General features: G+C 29.2%; 1 protein-coding gene across 2 annotated transcripts in view; it reads right to left on the reverse strand.

The window, feature by feature from the left end:
• The window catches only part of LOC129965787 (protein still life, isoform SIF type 1-like), a 284431-nt gene that overhangs the window by 121638 nt on the left and 134896 nt on the right, over positions 1 to 27897 (reverse strand). For both annotated transcript variants that reach the window (XM_056079968.1, XM_056079967.1), the window contains exons 4-5: positions 15995 to 16113; positions 1467 to 1785 (exon numbers count right to left, since the gene is read on the reverse strand). In XM_056079968.1, the coding sequence (XP_055935943.1) occupies positions 1467 to 1785; positions 15995 to 16113 (438 nt within the window). The remainder of the gene's footprint in view (positions 1 to 1466; positions 1786 to 15994; positions 16114 to 27897) is intronic.

Raw genomic sequence — 27897 nt, forward strand, 5'->3', positions numbered from 1 at the left:
TTATAAGTAAAATTTTGGAACACTGAAAAGAAGAATCTTTAGATAGCAAGTTTTATTTTAATTGTATACTTATTCTATATAGTGCCTAGATGGGAATTACCATTTATGGTTGAAATGCGAATTCAAAACGTTCTTAAACCTTTCATATGATTAATAGATAAACTCGTATGAAGAAGTTTCAGAAATAAGAAAATCAAATTTAGAATTACAGAAAACTCTTTTACATCACATAAATTCACATATTCATTTATACTCGAAATATGATCCTATTATTTATTTATTGCTATTTTTAGTTGTGTATGTCTTAACAGACATACAATTATTTTGCTTAATTTTAAACTGAGGAAGTTGGAATAGAAAAATTTTGTCTATGGAATCATAAGAATTTAAAAATACAACTGTTTGAAAATTAAGGGCAAATTTTTTTTATTAACGCAGTCGTATTTTCCACCGTATTTTGAACCATTTTGCAATTTACATCGTCCGTTTATCTCTAAGGGTAAAGAATTAAACCTCGTTTCAATTTTGGGGGGGCACCCTGTATATATATTAATAATAAAATATTTTAAAGATTCATGTGTGAGCTTGCCTTAGTTAAATATTCGACTCAATTTTAAAGTATAAAGAATTCAAACTAAATAATTAGGTCACATTTTATATTACCACCTGGTGACTCTATTTTGATAAACAAAATTAATATTAATAATCTTTTAAAATATGCCCTTGAACTAGATTTTATTAAAAATATGTAATCACATTAGAATTTCTTCCGGGAATTTTAATATGCAATTCATTTATGAAATATTGTTTAGTAATTATTGTTTTCAGTATTTAATATAATTTTTAAAGAAATTGTAGCAAAATAAAACAACAATTTGTCCGTTAATTTGTATGCTAATATGAACAACAATATTAGAGTAAATATTTATAAACACGTCTTTTATATATAAATATAAAATCAAAGCTAGTAAATTCCACAAACTAATTAATTTCGCAATGAGATAATGAAATAGATCTAATTTAATTTCCAACAATGAAGCTACTATTGCAAATCACATTTAGAAATATTCTTAAAAATTTATTGAAACTAGATAAAAATTTCACTTAATTTTTTCTTCATTAAAATTAATCTAAATTTTAAAAAACCGCCTTGAAGAACAATTTCCTACTATTCAAAGTATATTTGTGTCAAGTTTGATAAAATTAAGTTTATAAAAGTAGTTGGGTCTGCAGCTTGACACTGGACAGACAGAATGACTGACGTACACATTTTCGCTTTTAGTATTAGTAAGATAATTGCATAATATGTATGAAATAAGAACTGGTCTTCCATTTAAAAAAATAATATACATTACACAAGTTAATAAAAAAATAAAGATATTAAAGTTTTTATATATAAAAGTCAATTGTATGTATAATTTTACTATCACAAATCTTTACATATTAAAGCTGTGTCCTCAACTTACCGATAGTAGATAAGTTAACATCGCTGCGCGTTTGCTTGACCGCGTTGGGAATGGGCGTGGACCTCCTGAGGGAGGTGGAGACATTGTCATAGACGGACTGGCTGGAAGGGTGGTTGGACAGCCGGCCGTACTCCCTTGGAAGCGTGGTGGGCAGGGAGCCTGCAGCTATAGAAGCTGCGTACCGGGCTCTTCCGTTCTTCGCCCTTTGCATCTGCTCGATAGTCATGGCACATGTACATCGAGGTTCGCGACCACTTGCTTTCGAAGGAGAACTCGGAGTTGACTGGGGCACGCGTTTGCCGGGCTTCAGTTTCAGTTGCTGCAAGAAAAATAATAAAAGTGAATATTTTATAAAAAAAAAGAGAGAAGCAAGTAAATTAATAAAATACTATTGTTTTGAATAAAAATTTAAAATTACAGATTACTTTTAATATGGAAGATGAAATATATTTTGACTATTCAAAAGAATCAAATGAATATCATTACAATTACTTTTTTTTCTAATTTATATGACCTTTCTTATAAAAAAATTAGGTAATATTAAGAAAAATATTTTGCTGGTGTTTGTGCAAGAAATGGCCAAAATCTAATCTAACTGTTTCTGTTATAGAGGTATTACAAGAGAATCGGCTATGCATGCGCTCACCTCCACTATGTATAATCAAATTTCATTTATCAGTAATCTTAATTAAAGGAATTTCTGGGGATGTGGGATGCGAAGTTTCCAGAAGAAGCAGAAAGCTAGCTTGGAATACCTTTTAAATTCCAAAAATCTGCAACTAAAAGTTATTCTCTGCTGCAATAAGTGTAAGGTGCTGAGTACTTGCTCACATACACAAGTTTTTAACTGGTTAAAAAGATTCTAAAACAATTATGGATAGATAGAGATCTTCATATCTTGGTCTATCAATTTGATCGAAAACAGCCAGGGTCATTTGGAAAGAAAAAAGAAATGGTAGAAATATTAGAGAAAATCATTGTCTCTGAATTCGCAGAAATTAATTGAGATAGTTTTCAACAGATTCTTCAAGTAAAAAATGATGTAATTTATGCAATTTACCAAAACAATACTTCAACCCACTATTTAATATCTGCATTACAAACGCTTTTAATTAAGTATCGAAGAATACCAATATTATTTGTCCGATTTCTTCCCGTGTTACTCCCCCCTCCCGCCCCATTGTTTTGACTGCATTAAAAGAAACGAGCTTTCAGAAGGCAGACGCAAAGAAAGTAAAGACAGCAAACTTCGGCTTCAGGAATCACGAGCTTTCACCATCAATATTTTTAAGCTGTACAAGATATTTTTAATACTTTTAGATATGAATGCCTTTAAATATGTCTTCTGAATTCGCTGTAGAGGTAAGAGTTACTTACGTTCTTTTATTATTTAAATACTGTGATGTGAAGTGTTCTCGTCCAAAAGTTTTAGAGATCAACATCCCAACTAACATAAATTTCATATAAAAATCATAATAATAAAGTATAATGAAAAAGATTTTCAAAAAAACTCAATGAAATTCAAAAAATTCTTGAACTGATTTCAGCAATCAATGCTGAGAACTTAAATGTTTATCCTTTAATGGTGATTAAACACGAAATTTGATTTGAAAAATGTTTTTTGCCCATGATCCTTTTGAAATGTTGGGTGCGAAATTATACGTAATATTGGTAAGCATTGTGTTCCCGCTCTTACGTATGTAATATGCATGTAACCGTGTTGGTTGAAAGATGGCATCAAATGGCATCATCCAAACTGTGAATATTGTTAATGTGAAATGCAATAAATGAAAAATCGCCATCTCAGCATTTTGAAGAAGATATATATTCTGTGAAATATTGTTGTAAAATATGTTCTTTTACTGTGTTCGTACTCACCAATTTGTTATCTACAAAGGAAATTTAAAAAATACATCAAACGGAATCTTAAATTATATGGCTTTTAACTCTACGATTAAATCAAGAACTCTAATGCCATTTATGCTATTTTTTAGTCAGATGTGCTACGGCATTTGACTTTTTTAATGTAACTTACAAAAAAATGCATGATAAAATAATAGAAATTATTTAAAAGTTGATTAGTCGTAATTGTGACGTATCATGCATATAAAAACAGTTTTCCCCCCGATATTATATTTAATTAACACAATTGACTGTTTTCAGATTTTTTTTTTATTTTAATACTGATATTAAATTTTACAATAAATTACAATTTTATCCCTTCACCAAATTCCTTTATTTTTTTTTACTTTATGGTTGAAAGAAAACTAATCAAAAACTCGCAAAAATGTGATTAACACTAATTATTTGTATGTTAATTGAAGAATTATCTTGCCCCTTTAGGAAATAAGTATTCTATAAAAATTACTGAAATTACTATTTCAATAATCTGATTGGGTAGTAAATAATAAATTGATCATAGTAAATAAATTGACATTCCAAAAAATAATATACAAATTCTGATTAAAAGTCATCTTTAAATTCAAGGAAGTACATTTAATGCCTACTAACTGATATTAATACTTTCAGCATGTAATTTAAGATGTCTGAATTACCATTTTCCTCCAAAGTAAGAAAAGGTCAAAGTCAAATTGCAAAAAGTTTAAATATGGTTCACGGATCTTCTAACATATCTAAATGAAATAATCACATTTCCAAATTGAAAACGAAAACCTATATTGCCATATTTTATTTTACCTTTTCTCAAAAACCTTTTATTACAGGTAGGATAATTAATTAATAATACTTGTACAGCCTACAATTAAAAGTTTAATTTTGGGTTAAGAAGAGTTATCTTCAAAAAAGTGATAAAAAATAATGATAAGAAAATACACACCAGAGGCCAAAAGAAAATTCGCAACGAGGCAATGAATTTTCATTTGCAATTAGGTGTTAAATGCGCCGATAGCAAATTTCATTTTGAAACTTAATGGATTAAATAAAACCTATAAGGGTTTTTTTTTTGTATGATTCCACGCATTTTCAAAATAAATAATTAATGATTATCTTATTATTTTTTTTGAAATCCAGATAATAATTCTGGAGAACTAACAAAGTAACGTTAATTCCAAATCTGATGTCTAAATCTCGTAGTAGGGAAGTATTATGAAAAAGGGGAATCCTTTACATGTCATTATTCTTTCGTCAGAGGCACCGGTTATAATCAATCCTCTTACTGTATTTATGTGTAGTATAAAATGAAGTCCCCTGAAAGCGTTTGTATGTTTGAAAGAGAAATGTCGAGATATACTTAACTGATATTGGAGATATTTGCATCATTTTGTAGGGCATTTATTGGGAAAGGTTTTAGTATATTGAAATCATGTCAAAATAAAAAAATGAGTTTTTATAATTGCAATTTTAATTGTTTTCCTACTACGATTCGCGCATGCATCAAACAACAGTATCTATGCTTTGCATTTATCCGCGCATGTGCAAAAACCATAAACAACGCTTGCGCAAATACCAAGAGCTGTGATATGCATATGCGATACATTTCTTTGTTTACGTCTGATTTTAAACAGCTATTCAAAACTCGTTACGCCAAAAAAAGAAATAGAACTTTGGCCGGAGAACATTATTTTTAGTGAATTGTTTTGTCTATGAGCATATCATATTTTTGCCTTTTTAAGAGTCTAAATATTTCTGAATGTATGCTATAAAAATGGTTTTGTAGTTAATTTTGATGATTTCTAAATAAATTTTAAGTTTGTTTGATGTTGCGTAACATGCCCATGCCATATCGGGTCGAGGCTAGTTTTAAGTTTAAAGCTAATTTTTCTTCTTGGATGTTGTGTCACGGGCGACGCAGTGCGGGTACTGCTAGTGTAAAATATTTAGAAGTTCCTAATTTATATGATTGATTATGTACAACAAAATCTATTAAACTATTGGTTCAGATCAAGTACTTTGGTTCTCTTCACTGAAAGTAGGCAAAAAATAATTGACAGTGTCATTTGATTCAAAATATTTCCTTAAAATATAACAAATAAAACTAGCCCCCAAATTTTTGTGCGGTAAATTATCAATAAATATTTCCTCCAATTCCATCATATTACAATTTGGGTAAAAATTTAGTATCAAGAAATAGTTTTTATATTGATTTGGAGCTCCAAGAGGTAAATGCTTAAGGTCCGATATAAAACAACATTCAAGCATTTTCATAAAATAACTTAAAAATATGTTGGTATCATTCTATAAATCTAAAGAAAAAGAGAGTTATAATAATTATTCTATTATGAAATTAATGTTAGATTTAAAATAAAAATTACAAATGTCAGTGCATTCACCATTAAAAACTGAATCAATACATCCACAAATACAATAACCAAAAGCTGCATAGAGAATCTTCATAAAGTTAAAATGTTTGTCGTAAAACTATGTCGTTGACTAAATATATAATATCGCTATTTACCCCTTCTTGGGACTGTTAAACATGTAATACTACTCTGTTGTTAGATTTTGAAGAGCAGATGACGAATATATTTTCATACGAAGTCACGACCATATCCTGATCGTGATCTCATTCTTTGATGCGGCTCTTATATGCCTAAAATTAGGGGCAAAAATCTTTTAGATCATTTGTATTTATTTTTATCAAATAGTATATTAAATTTTAATTTTTATAAGAAAAATACCTAAAATATCATTATGTAAATTATTTATTATTATGTAAATTATTTATGTTTATATAATCTAACAAATCATTTCTAAAATTTCTTTTGAATCATTTTCATTATAAAAATTGTACTTTGAAGGTATATCGTGAACTACGAAGAAAATATTAGTATTAGTAGCTTTAAATTTAGAGTTATTGTTCATTTGTAAAGGAAATTCCTCACATCAAATCTATTTTCTACTAAGCAGTTGCAATAGCATGAGTTTCAAAATATGAAATAAGTCATAAAGAGGCAATAAACAAGGAAAAATACGTGTATATTGAGCGCGTCGATCAGAGATATATTAGTGATGAATTGCCGATGCTGAAACATTGTTAATCTGTTATCTTCGAAGACTTATGAAGGTACCTAAAAAGTTTTGAAGCCATTCCCAGCTGATTTCAAGAATGAACATAAAATATATCCAAGGGATCTTAGAAATAAGACTCATCTAACAAGGAATTAAGTTTAATGAAATGCCGTATCTAAAAAAAGAATTGTTAACCATAAAAAAGAAGAAAAATGAAGCAATTTTCCTGAAGTAATATTCTGCTCTTCATGCGGTTGCAAGGCAACAGCATTTGGGATCTTTAAATAAAAAGAGGATAACAAATCTAAGAAAAAATATCATTGGAATCATAAAACAAAATCGAATACTATAATCGACCAATTTCTAAAATAGAAAAACCCAAGGAAGCAAATCTAATTTTTTCAAAAGCAAGTAAGATGGTATTAGCCATTTTGTTTTTTTGGAATAGAACCATGCCATGCACGGCGTAGAAAATAAAGAAAGCAGAAAATGGCGAAAAGATGCAGAATATTTGAAGCGCATCATGCAAGAAGCGAGCAGAAAGAGGGAGGGAGAGAAAGTAGTATGCTTCTTTACCTTCGGAGGTTCCAGTTTCAAAGAATAGGAAGAAGAAGCTTTCCTGGAAAACTTGAAATCGGGTGACTGCCGGCAGACAGAGAAAAGAGAGGAGGAAAGAGAAGGGCCAGTTGAAGCAGGTTAGTTAAAAAATGCCAGATAAAGAAATTCTAAAGTCTGAATTCTAAACATAGTAACACATATCAACAATCATGTTTCCTGATCTCTATCAATAAATCGAAATTTCTCAAAAGATGTTGTGAGAATCCATTTATTAAGTAGAAACAAAAGAAAACTACAGCTTCAGATATGCAACAGAAATGCGAACTTGTTTAAGATCTTCAAAATATTCTGGTCTCAAAAGAGAACTAAAATGATTAAAAAATAGTATAAAAAATCTTTTTAAAAAGTAAAAGTTCTTAAAATTTAAAAACCCGAACAGTTCAAATATTACTTTTTTATTGACTTAAAAACTTAAAATAGTAATATTATTAAAATTTGAAGCAGCTATATTTAAAAAGTACATAAAGAGCAAATCCTATAAAACTTGGTGGATTAATTACCTTTTATTTAAACATATCTAAACTTATAAAAATAAAATTTAGTTTAGCTAAGTCTAATGAAACAAAATTTTATGTTTAAAAAGAATAAAAGTTGATTTTCCTTCAAAAATCACGCATTGGCAGAAGAATATTTAAAATAACGGTTCCAAATACTGTATGAATGCATGTCGAAAATGTACATTCCAAAGTTCCATACAGTAAGGAACAGATTTTTCAATATTTAAACTGCCCAAATCCTTAGAATTTTAAAACAAATTATATTTCTGCTTTATGCAGTTCCATAAGAGAATGCGGGATTTCCGACATTTCCAGAAATAAATGTTAATGAAAATGTCAATGAAACGTGCTTTCTGAAGATCTGAGGGTCACCCTATTCAACCTACAAGATTCAATCTGATTTGTTTGCTTGTTTTGATATATATCGAAAGAATAAGGGTTTTTTTTTCTTCCAAAATCATATTTGAATCAAATTTCTACACCTATTATTGAAACATTCCTTTGCTTTCTTATAGAAATCCATTCTCTTTATGTTTCAATGGACATGAAATGTATTTATCTAAGTAAAAGCATCAAATCATTCTTGGAAAGGATTTTATTTGAATGAGAAATTGACAAGTGATTAGCGCGACTGAAAATTATCATTAGTCCTTAAGTGATAAAGTTAAATATTGTCGTTATAAAAATTCGCTAAGTCAAAAGAAAAGCTAATTAATATGTTCTCTCTCATAACAGATGAAACAGCACATATGAATAGAATGGTTGGTATATAAATTATGCATATATAACTCTAAATTTATTGAGTTATTCTATTAAATTTAAACTACACCATAAATTTATTAATATTGCGCATAATATCCACAATCCTTTGATTGATCCAATCATTCACGATCATTCCACACCAATGGAGTGATGGCACCACACTTCATCCCATTCTTTCCCTCAACCAGTTAAACAGTCATTCACGATTCTTTCACTCGAATAGAATAGTCTGAATTCAATATATTCCATTCTTTCATTCATCTCATTAAGCGGTCATTAACAATCATTCTATCCCAGTTTCGCCCCAAGCCTCAGCAAGCTTCTTCTTAGAGTCTTTATCTTCTGGCTTGCCCCTTATTTATACATTTCAACCGTCCCTGCTTCCCAGCCGCATTCAGTAAGAGTCCGTTCCGCTTGCCTCAGTAAATTTCTATTGCGCTTAATTTTCTATTAGCCTATTTGGAATAAGAAGAAATGAGCACTGATTAGATACCTATCCTTCCAGTTCACGCTATGCCAATTCTGAATGGTTTTTCGCATTGATAACAGAATCTGGAATGACATTTCGCCATTGGCGTGGCATCGAATGATCATGAACAATCCGCTTTATAGAAATGTTATTTTTAAGTAATAAATTATTATTATTTCTTATTTTTTCATAGACTTGATCATTTTAATGGTATATCAACAGTATGTATTCTCAATGCTACCATTCTAAATTGCAAACATTACATTACCTACATCCTACTTTTTAGAGCCAAAAAACGCTATTTCAGTTTTGAAGGATATAATTTTTCTTTTCTTTTAAAGGCAAAAACAAATGGCTGGGACAAAGGATACAATGAGAGATACAAATATAAAACAGGCATATACAAATAAATGATATAAAAAACAAAACAGTAGTAAAAAAATAGCAGAAAAGTAAAAATATGATAATACATTAAATGGGATAAATTTGGGTTCATCGATTTGAAAATCAGTTCAAAATGTGTCATGTTCAATGACGTTTTTCTACAAGATTAGTCTCATCACACATGAAGCCCATTAGTATAGTTCTTTATAAATTATTTGTGTAGACATATTTAACCATTAAAGCTTGTTTTTTATTGTAGATGTTTAAAAAAAAGCTAGACGACTGTTAATGAGCACTTTGAGGCATAATGTTTTAATTTTTTTTTACCACAGTAGCAGTTATCATTTGTTTCGAGATTCTGAATGCAAAGTTTATTTCAGATATAAACTAAGATACTCATGATATTTTCCTTCACAATCTACAACCGTATTGAAGGAATGTATACAGTGGCAAATTGTGACAACATGAAGCCACAGCCACGAAAATGCTTTCAGATCCCTTCCCAACCTAATGTCGTAGAGCTGCCGTTGGCATAGCTCAATGATGCGAGTCAAATAAATTTTGAGGGCTTTGCAAAAAGCGTCATCAAATATATAAATACATTAGCAAAATAAAATCTATATATTCCAGAGATTCCAAACTGTGTAGTGGCTCGAAGTTATTATTCAGTTATTTAAATGTTGTTACATTATTATTCAGTATATTATAATATAGTCATATTATTCTGTGTAAAGTACACTCCCAAGTATCCGGCCTAATGTGGCGAAAGGACAGGCTGGACAACAAAAAAACCGGATGGGCAAGAGTTCTATGAATTCATTTCTTGGCCCACCAATATCAGAAGACAAAGTTTTTATACAATAACTCATTGTTATAATACGTATCTTCTCACTTCTTATTGACTACTAAGCTCTCCATTTATCTCAAGTTATGTAGAATGTGAACGCCGCCCTGGCCCGATGAATCACAGAAGCAGCTGCCGGTAACGTGTCGAGTTAAAATTAGAAGGCTCCGTACTGGTAATTTATATATGTTTATATACTGCACTGCACATTTCAAGATTTTTTTTAAAGAAAAAGTAAGTTAAAGGATTTAAATTGTTCACATTTTAACATAAATTCTGTAATCTTCACTGTGGTAAACTTAAAAAAAGTATTAAGTATACCCCCAAGATCAATTACATACTGTGCAATCATAATCAGAAATAGAGGCAACAATTGTAGTCCGTTGCACACTGACGAAACAATGATCAATGAGCAGAATGCTACTCTTTTCCTGTCACAATTTATATTTTGCGACGATACGTCAGAGAATCGTAGCAGACGCCCACTAATAAGGCCTTGACAATGTTGCCAATGCAACACACCTTGCCTTCTTCATTTAGTTACGATAAAGGAAAACTAGGCCTGATAATATGGAAGCCGGAGAGTCAGTGTAGTGTATAGTTATATTATTATTCAAAGACATCAACATTTATGTGTTTAACGAATAAAATACTGAAATAATATTTAATTTCGTCTTCTAATCAAAACCTATAAAAAATGAAAAGGAAAGAAACCAAACGATAATAAATGTGTTAAATAATTCGTTTGACAAGATAATTCTAAAGCTTTCCAGTGCTTCAGAATTTCTTTTTCTTTCAGTATGTTGTTTCGCGTTTCTTTTTTTTTTTTTTTTTCTTCTTTCTTTTACTAATACTTAAAATGAAAAAAAAAAAGTATTTAACCGCTGATAAAAAGTGAAAGATGGCTGTATCTGAATCTTGAATATATTTCAGACGATTTTCAAAAATTGAAATAAAATATTATTCATTTTTATATTATAAAATAATATTATTATATTTATAAAATATTATTCTTTATTATTTCTTTCTAACTAACAATCGCAGTATCTTATAATGATTCGATAAATTTTTAAAGTAATTAAATAATTGATAATTAAAAAATATACAGTTGAATCCCTATATATCTAGCTTCCATAAATCGAACATCTCTCCATGTAGAACTTTCTTAGAGCAGCTTTGTATTTGTTCAGTTTCTGTATATCAAATAAAATTTTTAGACATCAAACAAAATATTGCGCGTAATAAATAATGTATACCTATTTCAGTAAAAACAGAATGAATTTCGTTCGTAAGCAAAAATATAAATTACTTTAAAATTTATTTGTGCCGTATCAAAAATAAATCTATATACTTATAATAAAGCTCAATGTGTGTGTGTGTTGGCGCTCTACAGGCCAGGTCATTTGACATACAGCTATCAAATTTGGTACATGCATACCTTAGAGGTCGGGAATGTGCACCTGGGGTCCCTTTTTTGAAATTTTAATCAGAATTTTAATTATTAATTAAAAACTAACTTTCCCGCCAAAAAAAAATCTTCCATTTTCCCCACCGCCAACTTTTTTGCCAAAAAAATCTTCCATTTTCCCCACCGCCAAATGAGTAAGGCTTCAGTTTTTTTTTCTCCCAACAGTAATGAGGCTAGGGTTAACGTTTTTCGGCGGATTATTTCAAACTATTCTGTTTATTTTCTTAATGTTTTATGCATTTAAAATTAAACATTGTTAATTAATCCATGTTTCAGATTCATTCTGAAATACTTTAGAATTAAAATAACACAGAATAAAGGAAATTAAAAATGTATAATCTGCATAGCGTTACCCCAACTGGCGTAGAAAAATTCATGCATTTGCGCTACCGTAATTGGCGAAGAAAATTCACGCATGCGCATTCTGTTCTGATTGTTGCCATGACAACCATTATCAACGGATGATTTAAATTATTTTTAGGTTAGTTGCATGCTTTTGTAAGTAAATTGTATTTATGTTAGTAATATATTTTTTGTATATGCTTATAGTTTTAAGTACATCGTTTTTTAAGTAGTTTTTTTTAACCTGTTTTCAATGATTTAAATTATTTTTAGGTTAGTTGCACACTTTTGTAATTAAATTGTATTTATGTTAGTTATATATTTTTTTGTATATGCTTATAGTTTTAAGTACATCGTTTTTTAAGTAGTTTATTTAAACCTGTTTTCGACCGATTATTTTAAACGATTCATTTTATTTTCTTAGTGTTTGATGCATTTAAAATGAAACATTGTTAATAAATCGATCTGTTCATGATGAATCTGAGAAAATTTTGTTGACAAATTCTTGAGATATTACATAAATTAAGAAAGATATTCTTTAGTGCCCATAAAGTTTAAACGCTCAGTGACTCTATTATCAGTAATCATATTATTAAAAAAAAAGCTTTGTTTCAGTAAAAAATATTATTATATTAATTGCAGATTAATCATTTACACTTCAATTTAAAGCATAAATTCTACGAGGGGTAACACAAAATTAGAGAGATACATATCACGTTATTACTGAAGGCCTTTATAATATTATGAATGAATTATATGACTATCAAAATTTGAAGTTTTAAAATATTTTTCTGAAGAATCTATTAAAGTTGGGGCTAAATCCTAGGGACGGGTACCGCCAAATTTGGCGTCAAACTTTAAAGATAAAATCTCCAGCGTCTCTTGAAAATATTCATAATATTGAGAAATAAAATTTTGAAGATTACAGCGTCCGCGGGGCTTGGCGAGAAAAATTTGGCGGAAAATTGCCAAATGGTACCCGTCTCTAGAACTGTACCAAAGTTGGAATTGCGTAAAATATTTAATGGTACGACCGGAGTTTAACCCCCTGCTTGGCAAAAGTTTTAAAAATCGCCAACAACGGCCTTGCGAAATGTTCAAAAGTAAAGGAGCAGATGTTCAATTATAGTGCATAATAAAGATTGCCAGCTTTGGAGCGTTATAGCAAATTGGCGCAGAAAGGGGTTAAACTCCGGTTCAACCTAATTAATTATTAAAATTTAAACGAACATTAAGATTGGCGAACTGGCTGGTCGCCAAAGGCGGCTAGTAATAAATATAACTAAGATGTTATACCTTTATTTGACGACAATATGTCAAGATTATTTAATTATGAATATAAATGTGTTGGTACAAAAGTACTGTAGCATCTTGTGTTCAAAATATAAAAATTAATTGTCATTTCCTCAATTTTTCACTTTGATTATACTTATATATGGCATTATTTCCGAAGCATGCCATTATTACACCTATCATTGTTAGGCATGGTTGTTTTATGAATTTTACCATGATTAAAAGGTAAAGGCAATTACAAAAGTACAAAAATTAAATAATAATCATAAAAAAAATTTCATAACAAAGGACGCAAAAAATGATAATAAATAATTTTTGTTATTTATGGAATTATGAATATTTTAATATATTAGTGAAAATATCAGGTAGTACATCAATTATTGTCCCCTAAATGACTCAGAATTTTAAAGTATGCAAAGTAATTCATATTATGATGAATCCTAGATATTGTCTGGCAGTGAAATATCACAATAAAAATTTGAAAAAGAAAAAATCTCAAATCAGGGCAAAAATTTATTTAAAATTTTAATTTCAGCAAGAAGCAAATTTTGTTTACGTTTTGGCAGTCAATCCCAGCACAGAACTTTATCATTAATGACTATGAAGATGCTTACACAATGAAAATATTTTGAGAATTTTATAAAGAACTTTGAGAATGCATATAAAGAACTTTTATTTTTAAGTTATTAAAATTCTATTAAATTTGACACCATCTGCAAGAAAAGTCCTTGTTAAAAATTCTTATTGCATTAATAAATAATTTTGTTTTGTTCCACGTTTTATTCTTCGTGCCTATATTTGAGGCAGAAAAGATCATTTTCATGCCATGAATTATTATTGTTATGAACATAAAATATTCAGCTAGACAAAGAATGATATAAATGGCTAATAAAATGGTCACTATGAATCAAAATGCAACGGAAATTAATCAGATTTACTGTTGTTCATATTATAAACTAAGATAAGGATTAATGTTTCATTATTAACTTATAACAAAAATAAGATTATTATTGGTCTTCAGTTATCAACTTAAAATGTAATATGTGAGCTTCCTATATTGCAAAAGCAGAATGAATGGAAAGGTTTATAAGTTCTAGAGATCAAATCAGTCGTATTTAAAATAAGTTCCTCATTAAAACAGGAAGTGTGTTTTGCCTAGGTGTTTCAGATAATAAGAATCAATCAGCAAATTCAGAATTCTAACTACATAATCAGCACGTCGAAAATAAAGAAACAAATCAGGTGGAAAGTGAGCTGTTGACATGTATTTAAAATTTTTCATCTTTCTAGAATAACGCTCAAAGTCTGTTAAAATTCCGTTAAAACAGGCATGTTAAGGTTATTATGGTAATTTCTTTCCCAATATAAGATCAAACCAAAGAATCAAATTTATTATTCCTCATATCTTTATTTATGCACATATATTATCCACCACATCACCAACCTCTTCTTTTTGCTAAGATAATCACTAGCATTATCATGCTACATTAAAATATACATTCTTGCATTTTTTCCCTTAATTGAACAGTGAGAATTTTTTTCTAACTCTATTGAAATAATTTAAAAAAGAAATTAAAAATTCATTCAAAACGTATTCTACAAATTTTACAATAAAAAAATGTTTCGATAAATAAAAAGTTCAAAAACAGTTGAATAATCAACTAAAATTAAAATGATTGAGGGCCTTTTCGTGTTTCTCAAAGCTTTTTACTGTTTTATTAAAACGTTTAATTAATAATTCCTAAATAATGACATTTATCTAATATGTTCCAAATGGTTTTATTATATATACTAAAAGTGATGTACTGATTAATATAATTTAAAATGAGAATAATAAATAATTCTTTGATTATTAAGCGTGATCTATTTCTATGCTCCACCCTCAGCGTTTTCTCGTGAAAGATGCCAATTTCTAGAAATTAATAAAGGACTTTTCATCAGAGCATTTGAATGCTCTGTTTAAACAGTGCGCACTTTATATAATGAAATTAACTCAACTAATATATAAAATTAGAAACCGCTTTGGGCATACACGCGTTTTTTCTTTTCTTTCAACCAAGAAAAAATTGCTTAAATGTTTGCAAAAATCAGATATAGCAAATTAAAATAATTTTAAATCAAATTAAATCATACACGCGTTTCTTCTTTTCTTTCACCTAAGCAAATTGCTTAAATGTTTCAAAAATCAGATATGGCAAATTAAAATAATTTTTAATCAAATTAACTTTCATTACATTTATCTTAGCCTCTAATTAATATAACTTAAAATACATTATATTAATGTAAGCAGGAATAAGTTCGGCAAATAAACTATCATATATTTAGATTCTGTACGTCTCTGTATGCGGAGTATTTAACTTTTCTTCCTGCACAAAAAGTATGATTATGCAACGTAATGAGCACACCGAAATTTTATTTCAATAGAAACGTTCCAAAGTATATATTAAATTCTTTAAATTCTCTTTAAAATCATTTTATGCAAAATTATTTCTGATTCTTTTTAATATTGTGCTTGATTAATTATATGGTGGACTTCCACTTTCTTGCCTCTTGCCATGTGTATTTGAATCTCAGAGATTTTGCTCATTTTAATTTTATACAAAATTTCAAAATACTATTTACACTTTCTGATCCTTTTAAATATCTCTTCCAAAACATAAAATTAATTTTTCAAAATGTCACTATATTAGTAATATATCCTGTTACCGTGTTTCAACATACCTAAGAGTTTATCGATATTTCATAGAAATTTTCGAAAGGAAATTAAAAAGACAAATATTGGTTCAAAATTTAAACTTAAATTACATTTCCTCAGTTTCAAGAAGAAATGCCATTTGTGCTCCGAAACTTCAAGAGTGTTACAGAAAAAGACAGAGAACTTACGCAACAGTCCCGAAACTGTTTGGCGTCGACCGGCGAAGTGAAGTTTAGACCCCAGGTATCTCCCGTCGTCGGATCCTTCCAGTACACGAAGCATTCCGAGGCCTGCCCGAGGCGCGTACCTACGAATATGAAGACACAATCAGTGACTTGTCAAATATGATTCAGATGTCATCATTTAACTTCTGTGCTGCAAAATATCAGATAAAATAGAAATAAAAATTCGATAATTTTCAGAAGAGAATGAAAGAGAAAGTTACATCATCGGTGGATTTTATAGTTCAAAACAATAAAAAAATACTTCATTTCAATAAGAGAAAAAAAATTAACTTCATAAATAACAATATATTTAATCATACACTATAACACTATTTTTTTATCATACAAATTCTATGAATAATCTGAGTAGATAAAACAGAGTTGAATATGATATGTACCAATTTGGAAAATTAGAATAATTTGAGATAAATTTACTGCAATTCCAAATATTCAAAGAAATGATTAATGTTGTGTTTTATTTTTCACGAAATAATTCTTCCCTTGCAGATTAATTAAACAGGAAGATTAAAATTTTCTGACCAAATCACAAAAAAAGTAACAACGAAGTTATGTGGAAGGTGAGGCCAAAGAAATGCACATAAGTCAGATTCAAAATTTGCATAAATGGATATGAATTTCATTTAATTAGAGGGAAGGGCTATGTAAATAGCTACTTGTTAAACTATATGTTTATATATATAACAAAATGTGTAGTTTTCAAACATATCTATAAATATATAAAGTAAAAATATTGCAAAAAAGGGAATTATATCAATATCGATGAATTTTTAAAATGTAACAAACTCGTTAGACCGTTTTTTTCCAGCATGTAAATTTTCTTCAAAATAAAAATTAATGCAGATTTTTTTATTTCTTGCCTTGCAGCTAGGATACATTTTTTTAAAGGATTCTAATATTTTCAAAATTTCTAAATCTTTATCTATCTTCTGTTTAGATTGCAAATTGCTTTTTTTATTATGCTTCTCGATATGAGATGTTATATACAGTAGAAAGGCCTAACGTGTTTCTCTTTATAAGGGTATCGAAATTCGTCTTCTATTATGCGAGTCCAACAGCTTATACTGAAATAACTACGGTCAATTTCCAATGCAAGACGGATCAAAATGATCAATTTCTGTCGTTGTTCCCGACCCGCTTTTAATGAGGTACGAAATTTTTTTTATTTTTTTTATTTCTGCTGTTTATTTTTGTTTTAAAATTTCGCCTTTGTATATTTTTTAACTTTCAAGATGAAGTAAAAAAAATCCAGAAGCGCGTGATAATACTGTTAAATTTGCGATGCGAGAAAATCTCAGTGAATATCCGGATTTTTGGCGAACTATTCGCACAAATTTATTTAAATTTAACTTTCGTAAATTCCTTCATCAGAAATATGCTCAGTTTAAAGAATTACGAAATCGTCATTTGATATTATCTGAATGCGACTTGAAATGAAAAGAAAAAATGAGCCAGTGAAAAATTGAGCTCAAGAGACACGTGTGAAATGTGATGTGAAACTTGAATTTTAAATTCAATGTGAATCCTACAAAAGGGAAAAGACAAAGAATGATACACAGCATAGAGTAGGATAATGCGTAATTAAATATTAAATGGCATACAATGTCATTTCCTAACCGATTGTGATGTTCTGTGAATGGTCTCTATTTGGTTTTTATCGCAGTAAGGAAATTCATTATTCTACTAATAATTTTCGATATCTCCGTAATAAAATCAAAATAGAAAAAAAATACTATCTAAATCCGCATTTTAAAGAAAAAGTTTTGAAAATACTTTTCTAGGTGAGCGATACATTAACCCAAAAATTGAAACTCTTGATATGAACTCATGTTAGACTAGGATACTTTATTTTTGAACAGTAATAAATTCATTTCGATTCTTCATTTACCGAGCTTTAAAATGTTTTCTTTTTTTTTATCTTTCAAAAAAGAATAAACGTTGTAGGAGATATTAATAATATGTAGTATTTATTTCCTTTTATCATGTATTTAGGTGTATATAAAGTAATCGTGGGTTAAAACTTCGATGGAAGATGATATTGTTCTGTTACATTTTGCTCCCACAATATCATAAATTTTATGTAAAATGTTCAGTTATTGTAGCATCGTTTCTGAAGATACTTATATGAACTTTAATATAAAAATTTGAATTTCTATGGGGAAAAAATAAAATTGTTTCTAAAGATACCATACGAACCTATAATATGAAATTTTGATTTAGGAAAACTGATATTGATTCTAATGACGATTATATGAAACTTATTTTCAAAATGAAATCTGAAGCTTAAAAAAAACTTTAGCACAAATAAAAAATTTTATCATTATTTTTGAGTAATCCTTATACATCAACATAAAAATTATCACTCGATACAACTGAAGCACAAATTTTAGTTTTGCTTGCATCATGCGATAAAAATATGAAATAAAAACCAATTATAATATTAGATAATAAAAGGAAATTTTGAAAGTGCAGGTTTAATTTCTTATGAAAAAAATGACTATGTATAGGAAACCGACAAGTTTCGTTGCATTAAAAATTTTCTTTTCTCTCATTTATTCCTGTCCCACTAGTAAGCACTTATAGCAATCCACCAGAATGTTAAACTCCATTTTAAACAAGGGAAGCTGGGTTCAGGAACCCATCTGCAATTTCTTCCGTATAATCTAGAGAATTAGATCGAGTTAATTACTCATTCACTCGAAATTCAACAAAGCACTCTGACGCAAATGGAAAAATCTCTAAGAGAACTTTAATTTTGGACGATCTTTTTACCGAAACTTTTTTTTCCCTCGGCAAACAGTTTTTAAAATTTTCATTTTCTTCTTCTCAGAGTTCTCCCCGGAGAATGCATCTGATTTTCCATTCATATATTCCTCTTGTAGGAAAAGGTCGAAATCATGAATTAAACACGAGGATTCCGTGTTCCGGGGGGAAGTGTCTACAATAATGCCTTCCAACCGAAATGAAATGGAAAATTGGCATCGCGATCTGCATAAGGACACCATCATTTCGTTAAGGCACGCAGGGTATTTCTTTCGCCAGAAAAAACCCTCCGAGATGTCGCTAGTTTTTAATTCATCGCAGAAAAATATTACTAATTTAGGCAGATGGAAAACTTTGAAAGAAGCTTCTATTATTCTATTTTTATGTTTTAAAATATAATTTTTTTAAAAATGCGATTGAAATATATGTAATTTTATGAAGGTTTTATGTCAAGCTGAGGATATATATAGAGAGAGAGCAAATACTATTATAGATTTCCTAATTCCTGTACTTCGCGATTTCATCTGAAATAAGCTGATTCCAAGACATTTAAGGCTTAAACATTAGCATGATAAAACTTGCAGATGTATATAAATATTCATGTCTGAGGTATGTAACTATAATAAAAACAAGGATGAAAAATATAGCTATTTTTTATATTTATATTCAGGCTACTGAGCGTATGAATATGCATACCTGTAACTTGTCTGTATTACAAGGAAATATGAATTTAAAATTTCTATTTGCTTGCTTTCTGCCTACATGCCTTTATAAAGTGGTATGGTAAATGGTGAAGACCATAATTTACAGTCCTTCCGATTTTGTAGTGGAATATACTTGAATGCACTATCATTATTTAATAGATAAAAACATACTTTGCTATATAACATATATATATAAAACAAAGATTATACATATATAAAGTTTGGAAGGAGGTACTTTTATAAATGAAGGGTGGTTTCGGGTTCTAGAGTAGAGACCATGACCGATAAAGATCTGCAGAATTCTTCCCAACGTCGTGTCATGAGGTCCGTTGCAGTACGTAGTCATTCTTTAAGAAATATACCTAAAAATTCGCAAACCTGAAATCGTTCATTTGCACCGTTGTTTATACTTATTTGCATGCGAGTTTTCATTTCCCAAATAAATTTAAAATGCATGATATTCTTCTCCCTGTGATTACCAAATGGATTGAACTTTGGCATTTATAGAAGACGCGTTTATAAACTCAACGTCTTTGATTTTCAGTTCAGATCATGCCTTTTTTGGAGAATATTGTTTGTGTTGGATTATAGTATTGTTACAAGTAAAGTTCAGCTTTTTTTTGTAATAAGGTATTCTGGTAGAATCATGCAAACTTAATGTATCTTTTGTTATATCGTATAAAACATAGAACTTTAAATAAGGATACTTTTTGATTTTTACAATTTCTTATCAATTGGACAAATAAGTTAAAGCTTAAAAGCATTTTGAATTTTACTTAAAAATATTTTTCAAACACTGTGCACAATGACGCAAATATCCATATTCTGAAGTAAATATACCATATTTTCGGGGGCATGATGCCATCCTTTTGGAAATTATAACAGTGAAATTCAGATAAAATTGGATGTTACAAATACTAATTAAGCTGACATTATTTTATTGCTCAATTGTCTCTTATAACAACAAGCTAAATGATTTTCATAGTCTTAAAACATCATGACAAATTTATATTGGAAATAGATTACTTTATTATATTTATTAGTAAAATAATTTCGCCAGGCAAATTACTGCCTGACAATTTCCAAATTTCTATAGAATCAAATCTGAAATATGCATGGAGTTGCCGCCTAACATAAAAAGTGCACCAATATGACATTTCATCTGTGCCATATTTTCCACAAATTATCCAAATCTTAATGTCTATTGATAAAACATCAAACGCATTATCATCCGAGTTATCATCACATGAAGCTTTTTTATATGTATGAATTATCAGCATCAGTAGAAGATGTTTCAATTGTTAATCTCTGCCTGTAGATCTTCATTTTTCTATTTCAGGAATAAGAATTTTTAGCTTTATTTGTTTCTCCCTATTTTTTTCACTCCTTTTTAATCTTCGCCACTTTTGCCGTTGAATCCATTGCCCCGAAAACCTAGACGCTTTCTTTCTATCATTGAACTCATTTTAATTACCTTATCTTTCTTCTAAGCTTCGAATTCTTCAAATTTATTCCTGTCAGATTAGAGGAAGATTTTTCTACATTGGAAATCTTTACTGATTTGGTTAATTGCCGCTACTGAATTTGGATATAACTTACCCGATGTTTCAATGAAACCGTAATTTGTTACTTTCAACGGTAAATCCTAAGGTGTGGTAATTTCTGGCAGACCAATTTCAATATGAAGAGCTAGATCTTCAGACCTATCATCAAGGGATAGTTTTCTATTAACGGATTTGAGTCTATGCATTTTGCCCAAGATAGAAGATTCTTTATCTTCTTCATCGTAAATAACTAGCTATTCTGTATTTTTTGTAGGTGCAAATTCTTCCCCTTTAAATCTCTCAAGAGTTACAGAACACATTTCTTTTTTTATAAATATCTACATTCATATATGTCTGGTTGAAAATATAAACTATTTCTAATTTTCTTATGTATATTTAACCATATTGTTTATTTAATTGATTAGATAGTATATTTATTTGGTTGTGCGCACTCTCAACTGAAGGCATTTTTAAATTATCAATAAAAGTCATATCAAGATATTGTTTTTTATATGATGTGTATGCTGGAATAGAAATGAAATTAATATGGTGTTACAATAGAATTCGTAACTAGACAAGTTTGTATGGCTATCATGGTCATCCAGTGAGCGACGGACCGAATCATTTGCTGTAGGATTGGTGAAATTCTCTAGATGTTCCAACCTGGCATAATCTGTATGGCGTAATTTCACCTCGCTTCCCTATCACGTATTTGAAGAAACATATTAAAGAAGCATTTTTACTTATGCCCATTTTCTATTACTTTGATCTTCAATTACGTAAAAACTTCTTTCAAAGTATTTTATATTGAATATAATCATTTGAAGGAGAAAGAAGACATGATATATGATTTTATTAAGAAACTAGGCAGCAGAATTACTTTCAGAAATAAAATTCTCACATATCAGCATATATAATTTTTATGAAATCAGTTGATATGTTAAATTTGATTTTATATATATATATATATATATATATATATATATACCAGGTGTTCTGTTAACAGACAACAAATTCAGAAGGTTGTTAATAGATATCAAGAGGAACAGAAGTTGCATTGAAACATAATGTCACAAACAACATTGAGAACATGAAAATCGAAAAAAAAAGCACGCAAAGATTTGATATCATGTTAGAGGGACAAAAAAAATGAAATAACTACAAAAAGATTTATTTATCTAATTATTACAAAATTTGCTTCGAAATGGTGAAATAGCGGCCGCTGATGTTATTGTACAATCTACAACGAAGTAGAAACTATTTCCGGCTGCTCTCGAAAATAGAAGGTACGTTTTTCGTGTTTGCAGTTAACGGTTTGGGTGTATCTGTAGGTAGCGCATAAACAGGCGATTTAAGGTGATTCCATACGAAAGATTCACGCCAGTTGGTATCTAGTGAACGCGGAGGACACGCTAACAGTTTACCTTCTTAACTATGTAACATCGAAGTGATTATGCAGGGGCATCATTATACACGAAACACGTCTTGTTGCACTGCAACTGTGTAACATTTCTTGGAAGATTTGTTGTAAGAAAACAGGGTGTATTACAGGGATTCAGGTATTCGGGAAGCAAATGTGATCCCAGGAAATAAGATTCCTGTCAATACGTTGACATTAAACCTCTGTTGAGATTTCTACGATACACTGGCGTGGGGATTATCCGCCACTCATGTATGTGCATTATGTAAATTGGCAATGCTTTAAGGATTTATGTTTTTCGTGGTTTTCACTGTCTCAACGTGGTTTGTTGACATCACGTTTCATTGCAATTTTCGCAATAAAAAACGTGGTATCGCAATGGAGTTCCTTTTAACACCTAATAAGAGACCTCGGAATTTGTCATCTATTAACAAATCTCCTTGAATGAAGCTAGCAACTGAAACAATGAAAGTTATTCCTATAAAATATGCTTAAATATTTTTATTAATATATGAAAATTGGTGAAAGAAATCATATAAAATGAAACCAATTTCATTGAAATCATAATTATTTCAATTAAAAATATTGTATAAACAGTTTTTATGCGATGATATGAGCTGAAGTTATTGAGGAGAAGCCTTAATATTTCAATTAATTTTTTTAGATTAATCGAACAATTTTTTTCGATTAACGTTAAGAAAACTCTTCCTTTGAAAGCATTTATTAAACAAGAAAATTACATTAAAAATTTATAAACTTTAAGTCCAACAATCTGTCTTGTGGAGTTCTTGGAACGCCTTTTTTTTACATCTTGCTAATCTAATCATTCCTCTCGATTTTTTTTATTCGTCGAAATTTAAAGATAACATTGCACAAATAAGTGTTACTAGATCAAAAAACAAGATGATTTTTATAGAGAATTATATATCCGAAATGCGTAAGCAAGTAGATAGAATTTATACTATATTTTCCGTCTGAAATCTTGCAATTGATAATACAATTGAGAAATATGCAATATTTTTTTTAATTTTAAAATGTTACGAGTTAGAACTATTTAAAGATGACAACACCATTTTTCAATCATTTATTTATATCGAAGATTGTCAAAAACGATCTTTGCCTTCCGTAATTTCAATATTATAAATAAAAATGATAGTCTTTGTGGTTGGCAAACTATTAGTAAATAAATTACGTCATACGACATGAATGACCAGGCGAATATAATAAAAAAACATTTAAAATGCTTTATGGCACATCATTTCAATTAGAGCTGCAAGAATAAGTAGTTACTTTTTAAATAGTATAGGTTAACTAAAAAAAATTTTTTTAATTTTAAATAAGCTTTTAATTAAAAATCAATACAATTTTAATGTTTTTCTTAAAATTCTTCTATATTACCAAACTTCGAAATATATTACCAAATAAAAACCATTTAAAATTCACAAGATTAACTTTACAGTGATATCGGTTTTCTTTCATATAATTTTCTTTCCAAAAAAAGTATATATATTATTAATTTTTTAAGTATATATTATTAAATATAACCTTTATATATCGCCCTTTATTACGATATTAAATACTCTTTTTATGAAACTATATAACTAAAACTAAATCTATTTATTACTTTACCTATAAAACTTTTTAAAAACAATACACGGACAGTTGAATCATGCCTAAGTATTAAAATCCTAAAATATTTTTTCATAAAAAAATTTAACTTTTTCTGAACATTTAAACTTCTTAAAGTATGCAATCAGTTAATCCAATAATTTTTTAACCCAGAATTGGCCAATTCTCTTCCACGCCGATTGATACATTCAACTGATTTTGAGAACTAATCACGTTTTATGGAACTTTAAGAATAAAACAAATTAAAATTCTCTAAAATGTTTATGTGAGGGATCTGCCCCTTAGTTTTTCTAAGTGTCCGGTACCTGTTATCGCAGGGCAAAGTGTCGTTGTTGATCCCGTCGACTTCCGGTTCCGTCTGGGGGATGCGCCATCGATTGATTCTAAATTTAGCAACTCGGGGAAGGCGCGTTCCTCACAAAAATCTGTACGGATGCATGCAAATCTCCAGATCCGATTTTTCCGAAATCACAAGGGAGGGAAAGAAATCGGAAATGTAATCTGTGCTTATGGAGGAAAGGACACTTTTTTTTCTCCTCTGCTCTCTTGAAAAGAAATACATTATGGCAAAGTTGAAAAAAAAAGTTTGAATGCGGCAGGGAATCTAAAAGAAGATTCAGAAAGTACTTACGACGTTTTCAAAACCAATGACACTTGAAATTTATACTTATTCCTTCATTTAACCTACAATGCAATATATCCTCTTTTGCATTAAGTTTAATATATTCTAAATTATATTTGGTAAAAAAATATAATTATAAAAAAAAGTTTGAATTCATAAAAAAAACATGTTCTTAAAAGCGCATTGGAAGCATATAACACCAAAGATAGTAAAATTTAGACATTTTGCTATTGAAATATGGGACACAGCCTGCCAACATTTCAGCTTCAAGATATATCTCTAAAGGTGAAAACGATAAAGAATTTTGATGAAATCTGAGAAAAAAATTCTTAAAATGAAATCATTAAAAAGATAAATTTCTTTATTTTGTTTGCATCTGAAATGATACTGAATAGAATGCTACTATTTTGTTGATGGGCTCTTGCGAGTATTTTTTTAATTTTCTAAAATATTGAGTAGACTAAAATAAGAAAGAAAATTACTAAAAATTCCCGTCCGAGTTATTTATGAACCAAGTTTTAGATCTTTCTGAGTTTAATAAATTTATTGTGCGTGCGTATGCGAGTACGATCACTCAAAAATGCAAAGAGTGACGAAATTTGATATGTAGATGTAACATCAAAATTTGTATTACATCAAATTTTGATTGAAAACTGATTTATTCTGAAAGCTGCAAATAGGAATCATTGGACCAAATCTATTTCCCGACTGTAATCTCATTTCTTCTCACTATACGAAAACATTACACACGAAACGTGCCATTTCATGCTAGGTATTTATAAAAAGGTTGAGGAGAGAACATTCTGCATTTTTATAGCTCTATAATAGCTCTCAAATTATTTCAGAAAAACTTTATATTTGTCATACAATAGCCATTTTGAAGGCAAACAAATACATTCTCAAATAACACCCTTGAATATTTACAGAGGATTAAGCTAGGTTTGTTATAAAAATATTTTTACGCTATTTTTATTAGTAAAATAAATTTGTATTGTTTGAAAATACACATCCTTATATGTATTAAATTGCTACATATATTATAGAATCAATTCATATAGAATAGATATATAGACAGAATCAATTCAAATTGCTTCATATTCATATGAAATACGACGATACAGATACCTATACATTATCATATGTGGTGGTTAACCTTTTTTTCGAATTGCAATATGTGTAAGGGGCTTGAAAATTAAATTGGTGTGGAACGTTTTAGGTGTAACACATAAGCATCAATTCACTCCAATAATCTTCGCAATGTATAATGCCGGACTTCATTTTGATAAATATATATTTAAATGACATTTGATGTTATGTTCAATATACAAACTTCTTTAACCTTATTCTGCTATCGTTTATCGTAAGAGGAAACTCAAAATGACATTTTGAACAAAATTGCTAAAAGATTTTGCGACTCATTCTTTCATAAGGGATTGTCCACGTGTTTAGAATTGCTCTAAATTTAAAATTTCCTGAGACAATACCCTTATCTGATGTTATAAATACATTCCTCAAAGATAAACTATTCGAAATGCAAATTTTGCCGAATATATTATGATTTAACTGGAGATAATTAAATTTTCTTTTAAGAGGTCATCTCTATATTTTGATACTTAATATCACTATTTTTCTTCTGACGTGTGTACAATGCAACTATTATCATTGCTTAGAGATTTACTAATCTTTATCTCTACTAATAGTAAAAATGAATGTATGTGCGTCTCTGTGTGCTGGCGCTCTTCCTGTCAAACCATTTGATCAAGAACTTGGCACAATACACTTTGAAGCGTGGAAATGTGCACTTTGGAGAGATTTTTGGGAAATTAATTAATCGAAAATTGAGCGAAAGTTTGACTTTTTCTTATAATAACGTTTGGAAATATTACAATACGAAGAGGATTGCCATACCATCTCAAAATTTAAAAAAAGTGTCTTTTCAGTTCGATACAAATTTATTATCGCATAATTTTTTTACGCTTTAATTAATTTTTAAAATATATTTTCTTGTATGTTATACAACAATGTACCTCATATTTGATGTGAAATTCAACTCATTTTCATTTTTGTCACTAATGCATCATAATTTTTTCCCAACATAATTTCAGTCAAGAAATTCCGATCTGGTCTAAACAGTTCAGAGAGAAGACGGCAGATCACCTCAAAATATATCCCTCAGCCTAAATGAATAAAAGTGAGAGCGTGCGCGCGCGCGTGTGTGTGCGTCTACGTGCGTGTGTGTAACATCTTTTAGCAGTTGCGTGGCCGAATAGAAAAAGCTTTTGAAATTTTAAATTCGATTTATTTCATTCCGTGAAGTATATTATGAACATGGTAGAAGAGATGAGATATACGTCAGTCTACATCTCGACACACGAGCAGAGTTCCATTTGGGTGGTTTTTACAAAAAGGATTTTGATAGGGATTTCTTTGAAGCGTGTCGATTTAGGCAAGGGAATTTTAGATATCTTTAAAAAAAATGTGGTAAGCATTAGGGATTTTTCCCCCTTCGTTTAGAGCGAAGGGGAAAAATAAATAAAAAAGTAGAATATGGATCAGGAAATAAGAGAAAATTTTACATTTATTTTAATATGGGTTAAATTAAGATAAAAATTATGAAATTAATTCAGATTATATATATATATATATATATATATATATATTCCTTAACATAAAGTCATGATATATAGAGAAAAATTATGCAGTACAGTGAGCATAAACAAAATGAGATATAACATGCATAAATATCTACAGAGTAAGAAATTAATTACAAAAATACGATATAAATAAAAAGTAAAGGAAATAAGCTGTAAATAAAATAAAAAGAAACTACAGAAAAGAAATAAAGTAAATACATAAACCAGGAAAGAAATAGTAATAAATATGTAGCCGTAAATAATAAATAATTTTGAAAAATATTTAAACCTAATATAACGCATACATTCACGTAACATGATGCGGATATTAGATTATTAGACTTATTTTTTCATATTAAGTAGGTTTCAGTATAAGTTATGCTTTTAATAAATATTTTTGAAAATTTTATCGCACTTACAATTAAAATTTTATTTGGGGATTAAGTAATGTTGAATTTTTTTAAATATATCCATTATCAAGTATTTCTCCTCTTTCCGTGTTGTAAGGAGAAAAATATAGAAATGCGCAGAACG

This window comes from Argiope bruennichi, chromosome 4, assembly GCF_947563725.1.
Source record: "Argiope bruennichi chromosome 4, qqArgBrue1.1, whole genome shotgun sequence".
Classification (NCBI taxonomy): Eukaryota; Metazoa; Arthropoda; class Arachnida; order Araneae; family Araneidae; genus Argiope; species Argiope bruennichi.